Source organism: Dysidea avara, chromosome 9 (genome assembly GCF_963678975.1).
Source record: "Dysidea avara chromosome 9, odDysAvar1.4, whole genome shotgun sequence".
Classification (NCBI taxonomy): domain Eukaryota; kingdom Metazoa; phylum Porifera; class Demospongiae; order Dictyoceratida; family Dysideidae; genus Dysidea; species Dysidea avara.
The window spans coordinates 21269907-21287519 of NC_089280.1; the positions used below are offsets into that span (position 1 = coordinate 21269907).

General features: G+C 38.3%; 1 protein-coding gene across 2 annotated transcripts; it reads left to right on the top strand.

Annotated features, from left to right (window-relative positions):
• The first annotated feature begins 520 nt into the window (after nucleotides 1–520).
• Nucleotides 521–16898, top strand: LOC136267767 (leucine-rich repeat serine/threonine-protein kinase 1-like). 2 transcript variants are annotated; one of them, XM_066062933.1, is made up of 22 exons: nucleotides 521–816; nucleotides 2122–2180; nucleotides 2292–2333; nucleotides 2391–2544; nucleotides 2604–2663; nucleotides 2715–2784; nucleotides 2884–4359; nucleotides 4438–4604; nucleotides 4657–4805; nucleotides 4855–4971; nucleotides 5026–5272; nucleotides 5319–5466; nucleotides 5620–5732; nucleotides 6960–7085; nucleotides 9854–11157; nucleotides 11370–11480; nucleotides 11531–11830; nucleotides 12708–13019; nucleotides 13069–13200; nucleotides 14002–14298; nucleotides 15725–16400; nucleotides 16460–16898. In XM_066062933.1, exons 1-22 carry the CDS (start codon nucleotides 642–644, stop codon nucleotides 16783–16785), a joined length of 6561 nt encoding a protein of 2186 aa, XP_065919005.1. In that variant the 5' UTR covers nucleotides 521–641; the 3' UTR covers nucleotides 16786–16898. The 2 variants fall into 2 exon arrangements, with proteins under 2 accessions (XP_065919005.1, XP_065919006.1); XM_066062934.1 differs by having other exon boundaries at nucleotides 726–816; nucleotides 2122–2333; nucleotides 2395–2544.
• Nucleotides 16899–17613: the final 715 nt, after the last annotated feature.

Genomic DNA, 17613 nt, shown 5'->3' on the forward strand with positions numbered 1-17613 from the left:
ACCACATCTAAGAAGACTAAGGGTTCATTCGTTTTGTTCAACCTCTGGCCAGGAAATTTGATATAGTAGTGATGGTCCTGAAAGCTGTCTACAAATTGCACATCACTTGACAAGTTCAGAATTACTAGCTACATAATTAAGCACATGTGCCGATTTAATATTAGGGAATGTGCACTTTTTATTCAATAAAGAAAATAACTGTTGGGATTATTGGACGAGGTGGATTTGACTAGCTACTAAAGATACTGAAAGTTTTTTATTAGAAAACACTGATGCTATCTGAAAGTATATACAGAATTTAAAAGGCTATTGAATAGTACAACTGAGGAGTCAGTGAATCGAAGACTAGCCTGCAAGCATACAGAGGCAGCATAGTTCGAAGCAATGATCCATGCAATATATCACAAGTGGCCAACAATAGTATTTCTTTTATACAGTACATCCGTGCCATACAGTTTGTGTGGTTAAACCGGTTTTATCACCACACTAACCTCTCTCATGATTCGTGACGTCACAGGAAAGTACCCGTTTTCTTAACTTTTCTGATTTCATCAAGTCAACCTTTTCTGCTTGTCTGAAAGACTGGCACTGATAATGTGGTTGTGTGTGACACTCAAGTAGACGAGGCTGAATTCGGATTAATGGATGAACAACTAAGGCAAGATTTCCTCAACGCTGCGATTCACAACAATCGCGCATTCATCGAAGAAAGGTTGACAGGGGATGACACTACAAACGAGGTCTTCTTGAACGAACTGCTTCGAAAAGCTGCTCATTACGGAAGCATTTCCGTCGTGGAGTTGTTGTCTGCGTGTGGTAAGAATTTTTTTAAATATGCATACAGTGTAGCCTATATAATATTATGGGCCTAAATTGATCTGCCACGCCCTCGAAACGTTAAGGATCGAGAGTTGAAGTCGTCTATAAATCACAATTTTTATAGATACTTTTTCAATAGTGAAATTAATAGACATCGAATTATATACACTTGACTGCTCTATTTGAGTATATTGATTATAGCTCAGGATTGAGGCTGAAAAGGCTGTGCACCCGTACTGCAATCACATCAAAGTTTAAGTTAACTATATAGAGTACAAGAAATGAATTAACTAAGAAACGTAAATCTAAAGTCAAAATTGGTTATCTACAGCTGATTTAAGGTAATCTTTTCCACATTACCATGTAAGATTGTTCATTTATTACCCTATAGTTGACGAGACAAATGGGCGATGAGCAGAGGTCTTGAGTAATTTAAAGAATAACCGCTAGTGTGCATATTACACATGACTGATAAATGGAGGGATCCAACCCTTTAGTTACCTTACTATGTTTATATGCACAGACTAGTGTTATAAAATTAGTGTTGTTATAGTACTAAAGCTCCTAGTAGTACAGGTACCATATTTACTTGATTAACCACCACACCTTCAATAGTAGCTACACTTGAGTGGTGTAATGATCGATTTTGAAAATAAGGGCTTTAACATCCTCAAGCGGTGATCAAATTTGAATATTCGCCACATCGATTTTTAGAACTAAGGTAATAAATGCCACAACAAGTAAATATATATGGTATTTTGACTTTTAGTTTGCTGGCTACAAGTATACGTATGTCAAGTTTGGTAGTATAACTAAAAATGATTATTGTGAAGTAATGTTTTGTCCATTTATAGTACTTAAAATTAAGTCTATTTTCATTAACTAAAATTTAAAATGGCAGTATTTTATTTTAGGGAAACTAATGCTCATTTGCACACATACATTGCGAATTTATCATGGTGGAAAAGCTTCATAGATGCGCTAAACTACCATAATTTGCTAAATACCTTTTAAGATTTTAATTTTTCTGAGTTTTACTGACCTTCAAATATTTAGGTAATGGTTTGATTTGTAATGTAAAACTATAAAAATTTGGACAACTGAAACTAGAATGAATCAAAAATCTTGTACTAAACAACACTACATACTGAGAATAGGTACATTAAATCCACATTTGTGGTGAAACCTTACTATCAGGTTACTGCGTATGATAACATCATCTGGATAAATCATGCAGTAATTTGGTGGACAGATTAGACAGTGTATCAAAACTACTATTTTGATTTGAATTAACTTTTGTAGGTGGTATAAACGTGAATGAGCAACTGCAGCTAACAGAAGATTCAGAAACAAATGGCTGGGTATGGACTAATGTGTACATAGAATGCAGATGTGTGTTTACATGTACATCCGTACGTACATACGTACCTGTGTTGTGCATATGTGTATGTATGTGAATATTCTCTTGACAGACTGCATTACACTTCGCCGCCTCAAAAGGCTACAAAATAAAGGTAAAAGCAGGTTGTAGAATTTAGTTATCTACATATATACATGTAATCATGTACTAGGTAGAAGACAAATCAAAACAAGAGAATGATCTGATGTTGACCATTTTTGAGCTGATAAAAAATGGCGCAAATCCTACTATCAGGTCTGCCATTGGCCAACAACCCAAACATTTAGCCTTGACAGTTGGATTTGACCTAGGAGTTGTATTACTTGGTAAGACAATCAAGCAACAGTATACGTATATGACAAAATCTATTTTAAATTGCTTATAGATTTATGTGAAATAGCTTGGATAAATCAGCGTCAAGGTGGCAATACCAATAGAACTATTGGTACGAAAAAGCCATTGTCGTTATGTTGTTTATGTTTGTCTACAATTACAGTTATGGAGGACATCCAAGAGTTGATTAAAACAAAATTGTTACCACAGCTTTATAGGAAGCTTGCTTGTTGGTATGTACATGATGGTATTGTTTATCTGTATTAGTTTTTATTTATATCTGCAAAATTTTTCAATGCAATGTTTTTATGTTTTTGATTATTTTATTATAGGTCTCTTAAAACCAACAAATTTCAGATTTTTGAGTGGATTTTGAAGCCACTTAATGACCCAAAGATCACCCAGTATTGTATAGAAGCAAATGAAGAAGATGGTGTCTCCTTGTATCATTTGGCTGCTTCAGCCGATAGTCCCGCAGCTTTGGAGTTACTACTGAAACATGTCAGCCCAGCTGAAATTGTAAATTCTAGACAAGCAGTTGATGGCAATAATTGCATTACTCCGTTGTCACTTATACTCTCCGGTGGACATGTAAAACACATTGAATTGTTGATTAACTACAACCTGTATCATGCTGATACCAAAAAACTTACAAAAATCAATTTGTCTGACACAAAAATCGAAGAATTTTCACTGAGTGTGCTAAATTTTTCTTCTGTACAAACCCTCATCCTTGATAACACTGGCTTAAAGTCCTTAACATGGGATGGAATACTACCCAGACCAGACATAAAAGAATTGAAGCTAAAAGAATTCAAAGCGACTCATAATCAACTAACTGAATTACCTTCGGATTTATTTACCTTTCCAAAGTTGAAGATATTAAATGTGTGTTACAATCATATAGAGAAACTGCCTGATAATTGGTGGCAAGGGCTTTTACTGAAGAGCCTTGATGTTTCACATAACCTTCTTGAAGAGCTCCCATTGCCAGACAATATGGAACAAGAAGATAGAAAGCCTGACTTGAACCATCACAGTCTGTGTGGCAGGTCAGAACTGGTGTTCAATGATCTACCTAAAATCCCTACACACTATGGTGTAACAACCCAGGAAGAATATTTATCACCATTGCAAAAGCTCATGTTGAGTAACAATCATATAAGAACTTTTCCAGTGTACTTGTCTTGCTGTGTGCCATTGCTACAGACCCTAGATCTATCCTACAACCGATTGACAAAGGTTGCTTCAATCAATGACATACCTCTTTCACTTGAAAGGCTTAATGTTAGTCACAACCACTTAGGAGCTGATGGGGATACAATCTTTTTTGTTTCTTTTGAAAGAAGACCATGTGCGGCCACATTTCTGCATAAAGATGAGCATCGCAAGTGTCACCATCGCGGTCACACAACACTGCCAAAACTTTGCACCCTTAATTTGAGCAGTAATAAAGATTTGAAGAAGATATTTGTACACAGCAAACTGCCCACTGTCGATGTGGCGGCGAGTTTTTTATCAGGGAAATACATGAGCATTCATCTCTTCTTTCCACAATTGAGTCAACTTGATGTGAGCTACTGCAGTCTTACAGAAATGCCTAAACATTTTAGCAGAATGAAATCACTTAGTCAACTAAATATCAGTGGGAACACAAATCTTAAAATCCCTGCTGAAATATGTCAGCTGAGAAACATGTTTGAATTTGAGTATGAAGACATCAATGATGATGAAATTGTGTCCAAACTTAATCAATTCCAGCGTGTCAGAGATAAAATTGAATTTTTAAATCCACTGTATAGAGACAAGTATGTATATTGTTCTGTCGTACAATGTAAATTGTTTATCTTTTCTTGTATTGCATTAATTGGTTTGATTTTTGACAGGAACAATTGCTTTCCACCTTCTGTCAAGCTCATGTTTCTTGGTTCTAAAGGTCATGGAAGATCAACACTTTTAAAATTCCTCAAGTTGAACCTGACAGCATCAGGTGCATCAATTTTCATGTGGTCTTTGTTTAATCCTGATTCGCCTGACACACTAAATCCAACAGGTAATATGTGTATGTGTGTTTATTGAGCCGTGTAGTACAATTGATTCTGTAGAATCAGGCACTACTAGCTGTAGTGAAAGTTTGGACATAGGCGTTTGGAACTGTGACTATCTTATTAATGGCCAAAAGCTACAGAAAAAGACTTCCAGTCTTCCAAATCAGAAATCAATTTCTTTTCATACATGGGATTTCTCTGGAGATGTAAGCAATACTGTATTAATATTAAACTTTAGACGGTGCCTATTTTTAGGAGAAGTGCATTCAACAATGTTTCTTTACTCCTTCTGCTATTTATGTGATCTGCTTCAAAGCCACAGATGGTGTCCGAGGTGTTGTTGAATTAGAGGACTGGCTTTTAGCCATTAAAGTAATCACATACATCTATTGATATCTGTTACAATGACTTGTTTAATAACTACAGGCTAGGGCTCCAATGTCTAAGGTTGTGATTGTGGCAACTCACAATGACCAACTGTCTAAAAAGAGTAAAGAACGTGAAAGGATTAGTGAAGCTGTCCATTGTCTGTATGACTCAAAGTCTAAGGTGTATCCTAAGATTAGTGCAGTAGAGTTTGTGGCGTGTCATGAAGGGAAGAGGGATTTTAGTGACATCATTAAGCTTACTCAAATCTTGTGTGACGTTGCTACAAAGATCGAGACTTTTTCTGGTATGTCTGTCATTTGTGCGTTTATTTAATTTAATTATTCCTTTAGCCCATCGAGTAGATCAGAAGGTGAAATTGATGCAGCAACAAGTTCCAAAAGGATTTGTTGAACTACAAGAACATTTTGTGGGTCAGAGGATAGAAAACAATGACAGTCTTAAGGAAAGTGTTCACTTTTTTGCCTGGAATGAGTTAAAGTAATTTGTGAGTGTGTGTGTTGTGTGTGTGTGTGTGCGTGCGTGCGTGCGTGCGTGCGTGCGTGCGTGCGTGCGTGCGTGCGTGCGTGCGTGCATGCGTGTGTGTGTGTGCATGAGTTATATGATACAGTTATAGGTTATTCTCACTTCTAGGCAACTGCTAAAAGAGAGGCTAACATACTTAGTACCATCATCAGTTCATTTTATGGATGAAACATTTATGAATGAGATTGTTGAAGATGCAGTCAATTACTTCATTGGCAATGGTAATGATTAATTACTATCAGTGTTACAAAACTTACAATGATAAAAAATTTTCCATCCCATAATTGCCAAGTTGCGGCCTGTGAATACTTGGTAGCAATGACATGGCATGCTGTCATTAATACAACATCATTGTAACTGATGTTGTTTTATAATATGTAGTGTTCTAATAGAACAAAGTTTTTTGGTTTCTAATACAATACACATAGTAAATACTGACACGAGACTGATAGCAAACAAGTACCATGAGGGAAAGATGAAAAGCACTTTGAAAAGAGAGTCAAACAGTACGTGAAACTGTTGGGAGGGAAACAAACGAGTTAGTGCAGTGATTGCGCAGGCTCAGGTTCTGCCAAAGGTGCCGACAGGGTGACCAGAGTGTCCCCTGGCAAAAAAAAAGCTTTCATTTATATAAAAGAGTAGTTGATAATTGACAGTAGCAGCTCAGTGTTTAAGAGTTTAAGATCTGGAAGTATGTGATTTGAATACTGGGTAACATTAGAAATTCTGGGTGACTGTTCTATTTGAAAAATCCACTGCATTACACTTTGTCTTATAACTACCATCGATATCTTCAGGGGCAGATCGGTTTGACAAGGGGGTAGAATTTGTGTGTATGTTGGGAACATGTTCCCCTCTGGATCTGCCACTGATCTTATCTACAGATAGATTTACAGTTTTTGCTATAAGCAGTTTACCCCATAGCTGTGACAATAATAATAAAATCACCCACACTCATTCTGTAGATTTTCATGACAGTAATTTACTTAGTTTTGTGCAAAACACTTTCATGATAAAAAATGTAAACTATTTACAGTTTATTTATGCAAGTAATATTATGTGACTGCTCTAATAGAATATCTGCAGCTACAGATTTAGCCACATAGGTTGGTGCTTAATGTGTCTTAGTTAAAAGCCAATAGCTACAGTATTAAAGGTAACAAGCCACACAGCTACTGCTTGGAAGTATCTCTGTAAGATATAATTGTGCAAAAAGATTTTGTGTAAAGTATTTTCATATCACTTTTGCATACCATACAGTACGGTGGTGCTGTATATTAGGGATCATGGAGATTTGGGTTTTCCTAGCCAAAAAATTTACTCAAAAAAATACAGCGAAAATAAAGCAAATTACATTCACATACATAATGACTAGGATGCAGTATTTAATGTTAACAAATTTGATGGTTGCTATACAGTAACTTTCCTTCATGTTTGTTTACTTACAGGCACACTGATTCATTACAACTCACCAGGATTGAGTGATCTGTACTTTGTTGATCCTCCATGGCTTTATGATTTACTATCATCGGTTGTGACTGTGGATTATTGTGTCTCTTGGGTGTGGAACCGAGGTATATATGCTTACATGTGTGTGCATGTATGCATACACGCGTGTGTGATAGGTATCTGTAGTAGGTCACTGAAATGGTTTAATTATATATAGTATGTCTTTCATGAACAACAATACAGGCTTGAGTTGACTTTTGTAAAGCTTGGCCATAGGAGAAATCTGTGTTGGGTGGGTGTGTATGGTACTCACACTAGGGACCCGCCAATTATGCTGGAATAATTTTGAGCATAATAGGTTCCTGAAAGCATTGAGCATAATGCTAGCATAATAGGAAGAATATTTGAGCCATACTACAATTCGTTGATGTTCAAAATACATATCACAGAAAAAGATCGATATACTCTAATAGAACGATCAATAACTCTAATAGAACAATCAGGCCGCTGACTGTTCTATTAGGGTATATCGATCTTTTCTGTCACATACATTTTTGGAGAGCAAGGATGTGCTTCAGCCATTTATTATGAGCCCATAACTGCAAATTTATTTGGAATTGAGGCATACAGCTTGAGCATAATTTGAACATAATAGGTAAAATTTTTGAGCAGTGCAGCATAGCATAATAGGCGGGTCCCTAATTCACACACCTTGAATATGTTTCAGGTGATAATGTTTCTTTGCCTGTTTGCTGCATCCCATCTGTTTGCACACAAGCAGATCTTTAATTGTGAAGCCAGTCTTTTACACGCCACTTGCAAACGGCTTGGAAATACTGATGTGGCCTTCCACCATCCTCTTCTACCAGTGTAAAGCAATATTTAATCAAGGTTTCCCAACACGTGTTCATACAAACTTCTATTACAGCCCACTGATTATATTATTTCACACACAAAGCACTACTAGAAATACATAGTCAATTACAATTTAATTGCAATAATCATCAATAAATATAAATACAGTATAATAATCCATGAGCCACAAGAATCAGTTGGTACTCCTGAAAGATACATCGCATGTGAATGGGCCTGGGAAAACCAGTCTTATCGCTCATGACTGCAGATTCGATTTTTCACCACGAACACAAAAGCTGCTATCAAATTTCACTGGCTTGGGTGGTCTGCTTTTGTTGGTTGCTTTTTCCAAGCCCAGTGGCGAGCTATACAAGTGGCCTAGCACCTTAATGGAGTTCTGGCCAACCAGGAGATGGCTGTATGTGGCTATACAGCTCCGTGGTGTTGAATAAAGACCTACACTGAAAATTTTCTTTCCTTTTTTGCCAGTTTTATACTTCAATGGCCCATAAAATATAAAATAGCTCAATTCATCCCTATTGTGTCCCTCTTTAATTCTGTAAACAACCTCTTTCCCTCCCCTCCACCCCCACCCACCACTCCTATAATGGAGCTCACCTGATACAGTCAACATCAGTTAAAAAGTATCTAAAATGGTGGGAAACTTAGCTGTTAGCTACTTGCACAGTGGATGCTCTCTAAGGAATTGGTGTAAAATGTGTGAAAATGTGGTAAACATAGCTTTTACCATTGTACTAAATACTTAAAACCAGCATTTCTTGCTATGCTTAAATAGGCAATAAGACCACTTTCCCCACATATTGGCATGACAGCAGTGCTGAATCAGTAGCTTTCCCGTTTTACGTCCTTTTTTCATGATGCTATGGTGCAGCAAGGTATCAACTCCCGAACTATTTTAAATTTGCATTTTTTAATTAAAACTTCAGGTCTACACCACATATCCTAATTCTCTATTTTGCATATGATTTTCCTCAAGGATTGTTTTTTCAGGCATCTACCACGATTATGCCACTATTTGTATAGTTGTGGTTTGTATCTGGTGTAAAACTTGTAAAACTTGCAAGTATTTGCAATAATTGATGAAAACCCTCATTAAGGCTGAACATGGCGCACACTGCATATTTACACTGTCTAAGGAATTCACAATGCAATTTAAAGCTAACAATAACTCTGCACAGGAACCACAGCTATAGGCCTGTAATTACTTGATTCTCGATGTGTCTTCCTATCCGTACTGGAGTAATGTTTGACTGTTTCTATGAAGTTGAGAAAACATCATCCTTAATTTTAAGAGAATGATTATAAAAGGCAACCAGTGGAGATTCTACAATAGAGTCAGCTATAAGCTCATCATGTGTAGTTTGTGGATTTTGGTACAGACATTATGCATCTTTCCCAAATCTCTGTATGACAGTTTGCATGGCAATGTGTTTGTCAAAGTACTACTGCAAGGTGAAAGATGATGCCCAGATCGCAGATCATCAGTCTTAGTTGCTGATGTTTTTATTGGTTGAAAGTTGGAAAGTGGAAACCTTCAGATAACACAACAACTCTTTGCTAATGAGAGTATCCTCTAATGTGTTGTAACAAGACATTCTTCTAGCTGATCCAATCTGCACTAAACCCTGGAAATTGAGTCTTAATGCAAGCGCATGTACTATACTGCTGTGCAGCAGGCTGATGACTACTATTATACTACATCAATGACTCTCTACTACAATTTGACTGTAGCGAAACATAGGAATCTTACTTGAATACTGTGTCCTTCAGAAGCCACATAGAAGACATTGACAGCAAAGTGACAAGAAGGTCAAACACAGAAGCCTATAAGTTGTACAGTAGTAAAGAAGTCAAATGCATGGCGTATATTCACCTTTAAGACCTACAGAGTACGCATCACATGCATACTTGTTAATGTTTTAGAGATGAATGTGGTATGTATAAATATCAGCTCCTATTGACAACATGACCATGTCTTGATTCTTATAGTATTATTATATAAATATTTTTACTACAGGTGGTAGACACAATGGAAAATTGAGTAGAATCCATTTGGAGGAAATGTTGTCTGAACGTGGATTACTTCCGGAGTATATTGGTTCATTTGTTAAACTGCTGTGTAATTTTGAAATTGCTGTACCCCTGGATGCAAACACACTGCTCATTCCCTCTCTTATTGATGAGAAAGTTGATAAACGTTCTCGTGCAACTGCTAAATACACTTTCCCACGTAAAAATGTGAAGAAATATTTAAGTGAAGATTTAAATGTGGAAGCTTCTATATTTTCTGCCAAAATGTTGCCTGCAGTTACAAGAATGGTACACACAAAGAGACAGCTGACTTTGCATTCTACTGGAGTATGCTATCGTAGGATAGTCTTATTTCACCATATTCCAATTAGTTTTTGGCCACGGTTGTTAGCCAGGTGTCTATCATCTGCCAGTCAATTTTACAAGATAATTTTAAACAACTGTGTCTCAGACATGCCATTTCAGCGACTAACTGATCCAGGAGATGTCGTTATTGGTCATATACCCTGTCAATGGTTTTACTGGAAAAATGGAATAATGCTGGATTTTGATAATAGAACTCTACTGTTTGTCAGTAACCTTGTTAATCCAAATGTGGTTGATGGCGATGGCAATAGGCAGGCATCTAGCTCCACTGTGAAAAAAATCAGAAAGATGGCACTTGACACTACAGGCAAGGACTTTTCAACTTTTAACAATGGATTTGAAATTAATGTACCTGACTACATATTGGAATCAAGCTCAACTGACCTGCATGGCCCAAAGCGTGTTTCAAGTCTAATGAGTTCTCAAATTATGTCTCATGTTTTAGAGGTAATTGATGAAGTGTTAAGGGAATGGCTTGAAGGTGACTCAGGTTTGTATTCAAATGACAGTACAATCATACAACAGTTTGTTCCCTGTCCTTATTGCTTTGGAGACAGTAAAACCCCTCAGGACCAGAGAGTTGAAGAAGACAGTGGCTTTGACATTAAACTCAATCGAGATAAATCACTTGAATTGTCTGGGATTCATGGTCGAAGAGTCATGACATGCACCTCCCCAGTGAATGAGATGAAAGCATGGGTGAACAAAGTTCCCAGCTGTCTAGAAAAGGAAACAGACTTGTTTAAAGGATTTCCTGGTCATGATCAAAACAGCAGTAGGAGTAGAATTGCATGGAACTTAGGAACAGCTGTACCAGCTGGGTTTACCTTCAAGCATTGTATATGGGCAGCAGATAATCTTGGAAATACCATTATGTGCCCTAACCATGATTCACTGAAATTATCAGATCTTATTCCTGATGTGGTAAGATGTGTACCTTACACAACACACACACACACACATATACTCATGCATACAGTGACACTCATTTAAACACTACACATATGCATACCACACACACGCACACACGCACACGCACGCACACACACACACACACACACACACTTACTACATACATACATACACTTGTAAGGGTTACTTCATGTAGTCAACAGTATTATGTACTATATTTGCAGATGTTCAGGGATATGTTACATACAACAATTGATAAGAGTGCTCTCAGAGGCAAGCACGAGATTCTTGGGCAAGGAGGTTTTGGAACAGTGTACCGAGTAAAGTTTTATAAGGTAGTAAACTCCTACAACATGTGCTTATGTTAGTCAATATTATACTTTAGGAAGACTCTGGTACACTTGATGATGTGGTAGTTAAAGTGATATCCACTCCTAATATGATGGAGGATCAGTCAGAATCACTAGAGTTCATCGTTGATAAGTATGCCGACATTCGCTTGGAGTTGAACAAGCTGTGCTCTTCCTCACACAAGAACATAGTTCATTTTATTGGGATAACTATGGACCCTTTGAGCTTTGTGATGGAGTGGGCCCCACTCGGTAGTCTTAAGAAGATACTGATGGACTACAGAAAAGCGAGATGTAGTTTGTGTCCAGAATCAGTGTTACTGAGTATTCAACAGGTGTGTAGTGTTTGTGTGTGCGTGCGTGCGTGCGTGCGTGCGTGCGTGCGTGCATGCGTGCGTGCGTGTGGGACAGCATAGCCAAGTGGTTAGGATGTCCACTTGGTAATCGAAAGGTTCCAGGTTCGATTCCCAGTTTGGCCACTTTGGTATTGTTGTTGTTTCCTTGAGCAAGAAACTTTACTCACATTACTCCAGTCTACCCAGCTGTTAAAATGGGGACCTGGTGGCCTGGTGCCAACTGGGAAGCAGCCCACCCAGCTGTAACATCAATGGGTACCTGGTGTAAACTGGGGAAGCAAATGCTCAACTGTCCATGTCTCATATAGCAGTTGAAGGTACAGGTGGGACTTTGGGTGCCCACACCTTCAACTGTGAGACATGGTACAGCCTCCTGCGGGTTACTAGTCCTGCCCCAGGAGGACATGCCTGCACTGACTCATAGCACCTGAGTAGTGCACAGGTGCCCCAGTGCTGGCCACTGGGCAGCATGACCACTTAGCGGCAGCTGAAGGCTTTGCTTTTTCTTTGTGTGTGTGTGTGTGTGTGTGTGTGTGTGTGTGTGTGTGTGTGTGTGTGTGTGTGTGTGTGTGTGTGCATGCGTGCGTGCGTGCATGTGTGCGTGCACGTGTGGTGTGTGTGTTGTCTGTATGTGATATGCGTACTGTTTCTGTTCAAAGTGTACATATGTCATATTGTATGCATGTAAAGTAGTGTATGTCTGTGTATATTGTGATGTATGTCTGGCTGTATTTTTAAATATTGCTATAAGCAGTCTTTAAACATTTTTCATGCTCTGTCTGTTTTATTGTGCATGACAAAATTAGTATATAATGTAAGATCTGCAATAAACATTAGCTTTGCATCTTTTCCTTAGATATCATGTGCCTTGAATTACCTCCATCAAGAAAAGAGTATTGTCCACTTTGATATTAAGCCAGATAATGTGTTGGTGTTTCAATTTCCACCACACGGGCATCAGTGTTATGTGCAAGGGAAACCTCTGAAATCAGTTTCATGTGTCCACTGCAAAGTGCTAAGCAATAAGCCCGGAGTTTTGGTCAAGCTGGCTGACCTCGGGATATCAGCATTTGTTGGACCAGGAGGGTTTCATCGAAAGTCGGCCACCCCTGGTCACACTGCCCCTGAGGCTATCAGATACAAGGGGAAAGAGCAAATGACTGAAAAAGTTGGTAAATTGAACATTGTACACCAGGTACACAGTGCTGTGTGTTTAGGTTGACATATTTTCACTGGGTGTGTCACTGTATGAGTTGATGACACTTCGGGAGCTCCCGCCAGATGGTGTCCATCCTGGGTTATTTGATACAGAAATGGAGATGGGAAGGAGACCACAATTTGTATCAGTGGTAAGATGAATGTGTATAGTGTAGTGTGTGTATGCATGAGTGTACAGTATATGTGCAAGCTGCTGGGCACAGCAACACTCCACTTGGTTGTATGGCTAATGACAGCACCCCTATCCCTGACATTGTGGTGAGGACTAGGTAGTGACAGGATTACCTTAAACTGACCGATAATCAGGTTTATATCATGCATTAACATTGTCCTTTAGTGCAAGAGAAGAAATCATGGACCAGGTCCCTGCTATTGTTATCTTTTGTGCATTCATCTTTCTGAGCATGCTCTCATCTGGTGTTAATAAAAAGGTTTGTAAATGAGTTTTTTGGCATTGTTGGCTAGGTGGAGGTATATCACTATCACTCATGGAGGGTTGGGGTGAGGGCAAAAAAAAAAAAAGGATTGGTTCTCTGATGGGGGGGATAAAGCTCAATCCACAGAACAAGTGAAATGTGTGCTTGCCATGAGCTTGTGTAATGTGCAGTGAAACCTGAATAATTAATGTGATTTTCAAGGATGGTTTATGTACTGAGCAAATAGCAATACTGGGGACCAGATGTGTGCAGATGTATAGATGCCCTATTTTTAGTGTTCGTGTTAACAGGTTGCATGGTGGTGTGTGTGTGTGTGTGTGTGTGTGTGTGTGTGTGTGTGTGTGTGTGTGTGTGTGTGTGTGTGTGTGTGTGTGTGTGTGTGTGTGTGTGTGTGTGTGTGTGTGTGTGTGTGTGTGTGTGTGAGCTATGGTGTATTTGTGCTCATATAATCCATAGTCATTATATCAGTGAATATCTGTTCTGTTGTGTGTTTAGGACCCCAAGTACCCTCAGGTGTTATATGACTGTTTGGTTAGTTGCTGGGCTCAGGAGTACACCAATCGACCAAGTGCTGAGGAACTGACAAACCTTATGGTGCCAGAAAACCTGTCAATTGTCAACTCATACAATCTTGGTGACCTTCAAGTCACTGATGTGTTAGTAGTGATAGCAGAAGATGGTAATGCATCCCTGTGGATTGCCAGTAATCTCATCCTCCAGTATATAGAAGAAAATGTCTTATCTGTGTATACTGTAGTCGATTCTGAAAGTGGTCCCAGTTTTAAAATGGATGTAAGTTTGTAGTACATTGTTGTACAGAGGATATACAATGAAAACATCATAGATTGACCTTTGCCCTTCTTTGTGTCCTTCATCCTTGAGTAATTTGCTGGTAGTCCATCAATGGCTTCGTGTGCTGTCAATCTCATTGTTCTCAAAGTAAAATAAAATTGATAATAAAACACCTGACGTACAAATTTAATTGCCTAATTTGTGTCAAACAATCTACCTTGTTTCAGTATCATTATTTTATTATAACACTGTTATAAAGCAGGCCTAGTAGGGTCAGAGTTGTGCAGACATTTTTAGGTTAATAGTCAGGGCCGGAGGAAGCGGTGCGGCCATTCAGGCCATTCAGGCCATTCAGGCCATAGCCTGACCACTTTTTCAGCATTAATTTTAAAAATATATATCCAAGTTGCTGATAGGCACTGGCGACTGGCCGATTATGCTGGTGTGTTTTGTGAATGATAGATGTTTAAAGCATCATGCAAGCATTGTGATAATGCCAGTAGAATACTTACGTCATACTGTTAAGTCCTTCCCCGTGACAATCAGTCATGGAAAAGATCGAAACACTCTAATAGAACAGCCACAGAGCACTCAAGTATTTACTGATTTATTAGTCAAACACTTTATGAAGCTAGCAAATACGAAATATAAATAGCTTTGCATGGAAGTGTACATAGCTAATTGGATGAATATTTGAACGCTGCAGCACATAGCATGATAGGGTAAGATTAAGCATATAGCTTAGTGCCCAGCTAGCTATTCACTGAGTTGTGTGACCTCATCAAATTAAAATTATTATAAGTTATATAGCTATCAGTTTCAAATTGTATAGACTCGTGCTGCATGTGTATAGTAGCTATAACAAAGGGGACGATACTGTATTTACATGTGGTACAATTGTATTATGATGTAAGAAATTAATGTGAACACATGATGTAGCTACGTGCAGTAGTCAATAATGTGCTAGGGAGTTTACAGCTGATAATAGTCTCAGATTTAATCTCAGAGCATGCAATTTCCTGGGGAGCATGCCCCCAGACCACCCTAACATTCACACAACAAAGTGCTCAGCATTTCATAGTGCCTACCCCTTGGCCTGACCACTTTAGAATTGCTTCCTCTGGCCTTGATAGTAGCTTCTACATTGACGTGTACAGTAAATTTGCCTATCTTAGTCAACCATATACTGAAGGAAATGATCAATGGCTGAATGAAATGATCAATGGCTGAATGCTATTGTTAGGACTGTTGTGTGGTGATCTGTGCTAGCTTCAGTATCAAATTCATTATGCTTTTATGACCATTGTTATAGCCATTATACATTAACAACTCTAGTTTCAAAACAGAGGCTTCAAGCTATCCATATACAACAACATATGCATACTTGAGTCAGAGAATTTGTGTTTACTGCATTGCCTTTCCTTAGGTTTATCATACAACGCTGAAGAGTTGTATTAAGTCACTATGCCAAGTTGATGATAAACATGTGTGGATTGCTTGTGAAGATGGCAGCATTGCTATTTGCCAGATTGAGACATCTGGCATATTGAAATACTGTTCATTTGAGGAATTACAGCAGCATGGGCAATCTCTGCGTGTCATGCTCAGTGTTGCTGACAATTTGGTCTTAGTGGGATACCACCATGGAATGTTAGCCTTCATTGAGAACAATGAATCCCTTCTGGATGCACAAGAAAGCTCAATGCTTTACTCTATGATGTCTACAATCAAAAGTATTTGTTTGAAAAATATTGGATGTTTGAATACAATAGAAACTTTTGAGAAAGATGGAGGGCAACAAGTTATATGGTGTGGCTGTGACAATGGTCTCATTTACATTGTGGAATCACTTAATACTTGGAAAGAGACTTTCAAAGACCATCAAATGAAAGACCTTACAACAACACCACTAAAAGTTGATTCGGTTTCTGACAAGCTTGATCCTAAGTTAGGAATTGTTCAACTGAATTCTGTATTCTCAACATCTGTGCAGAAGGTTGTAGTGTATGCTCTACATGGAGACTGTGATAACAGTGCTTCTGTGATTAGCTGTTGGTTTACTGACCAGACATTACATAGAATTATCAACTTACATACCCCAGGTATATCATTCTCTACAATACAACAGTTGGTTACTGTGTATGTCTTTTAATTTATTTAGCTATCACTATATCACCCCAGTCAACTGGTGTTTACGTTGCTGAGTATGGTGGGAAACTTTATATTCTTGATTCAAATGGAGACAGGACTCCCTTGCCAGGCTATCACAGCAAAGCCACAGTGTACCTGACCTCCATACATGCAAGTATCAGTTTGAATGGCTTTATATCCAGTATAGGTCACCAACAGGATCCCTCAAATGATATTCCATGTAGAATGTTGATCAGTGTTGGCAGGGGCTGTGGTGGTCCATTACAACAGTATTCACAACCAAGTACTAGTAAACTGGATACCACTTATGCCATTTTACACACCATACCATTATAAAGGCACTTATATAGCTGATCTTTTATTTAATAGATTTTGCACTGATAATTCATATGTATTTTTTAAAGTTTTTTCTTGCATTTATTTACCATCACCGTCAATTTATTTGCCAAGTTTTGCCATACTGCATTATTGTGTGTTTTTGTGCATGTTTGTGTCTTTTTCATGCAATTCAGAGTCAGACTCAGATCTAGAATTTTCTCTAGACGGAGAGGGAATACTGAGCTGAACATGCAGTGTGGTGCCAGGCTAGACGTCAAAGGATAACTATAGTGTATAGAGCGTACTAGCATGCCACTCTAGTAGGGCATGGGGCATACTCCCCACAATTATGTACTTTTTGAAACTTACAACATATTATACATTACTCCTCATGACACATATTTTTTGATAGTGCCATCGCAGATTTGACCTTTGGGTGCTTTGGGGTGTATATTACCAAAATTCAAATCAAGTCCCAAAATTGAAGTCTCAAATTTCATGAGTAATATAAACAGGAGTTTATAAGCGTCAAGGCACGAATATAAGCTCCTGTTGTAAATGACGAAATGAAATTGCCTATACATTAACTTCAATTGCAAGTTGTTTCATTTCAAGATCTTTTAGTTGGCATCATGTTTTAACAAGGTGTAGCTACTAATATGCAAGTCACTGTAACATGACTCGCCCACGGCTGAGCCCATAAGTAGGCAGGGGGTTGATGAAGCCTATCAATTATGTCAACAAATTCAGTTCTTTTATAGCTACTGTCTATTTCCTGGGGGAAAGGAATTTCAAAAAGATGTTTGTCAGCAGGAGAAAAACATTTGACCATTTGTAGAGGAAGGA

Excerpts from the sequence above, each read along its gene's own strand:
- LOC136267767 (XM_066062933.1), top strand. The coding sequence starts at position 642 with ATGGATGAACAACTAAGGCAAGATTTCCTCAACGCTGCGATTCACAAC. Across the intron at positions 817-2,121 it reads GGAGTTGTTGTCTGCGTGTG|GTGGTATAAACGTGAATGAG; the intron begins GTAAGAATTTTT and ends TAACTTTTGTAG. Across the intron at positions 16,401-16,459 it reads TATCAACTTACATACCCCAG|CTATCACTATATCACCCCAG; the intron begins GTATATCATTCT and ends TAATTTATTTAG.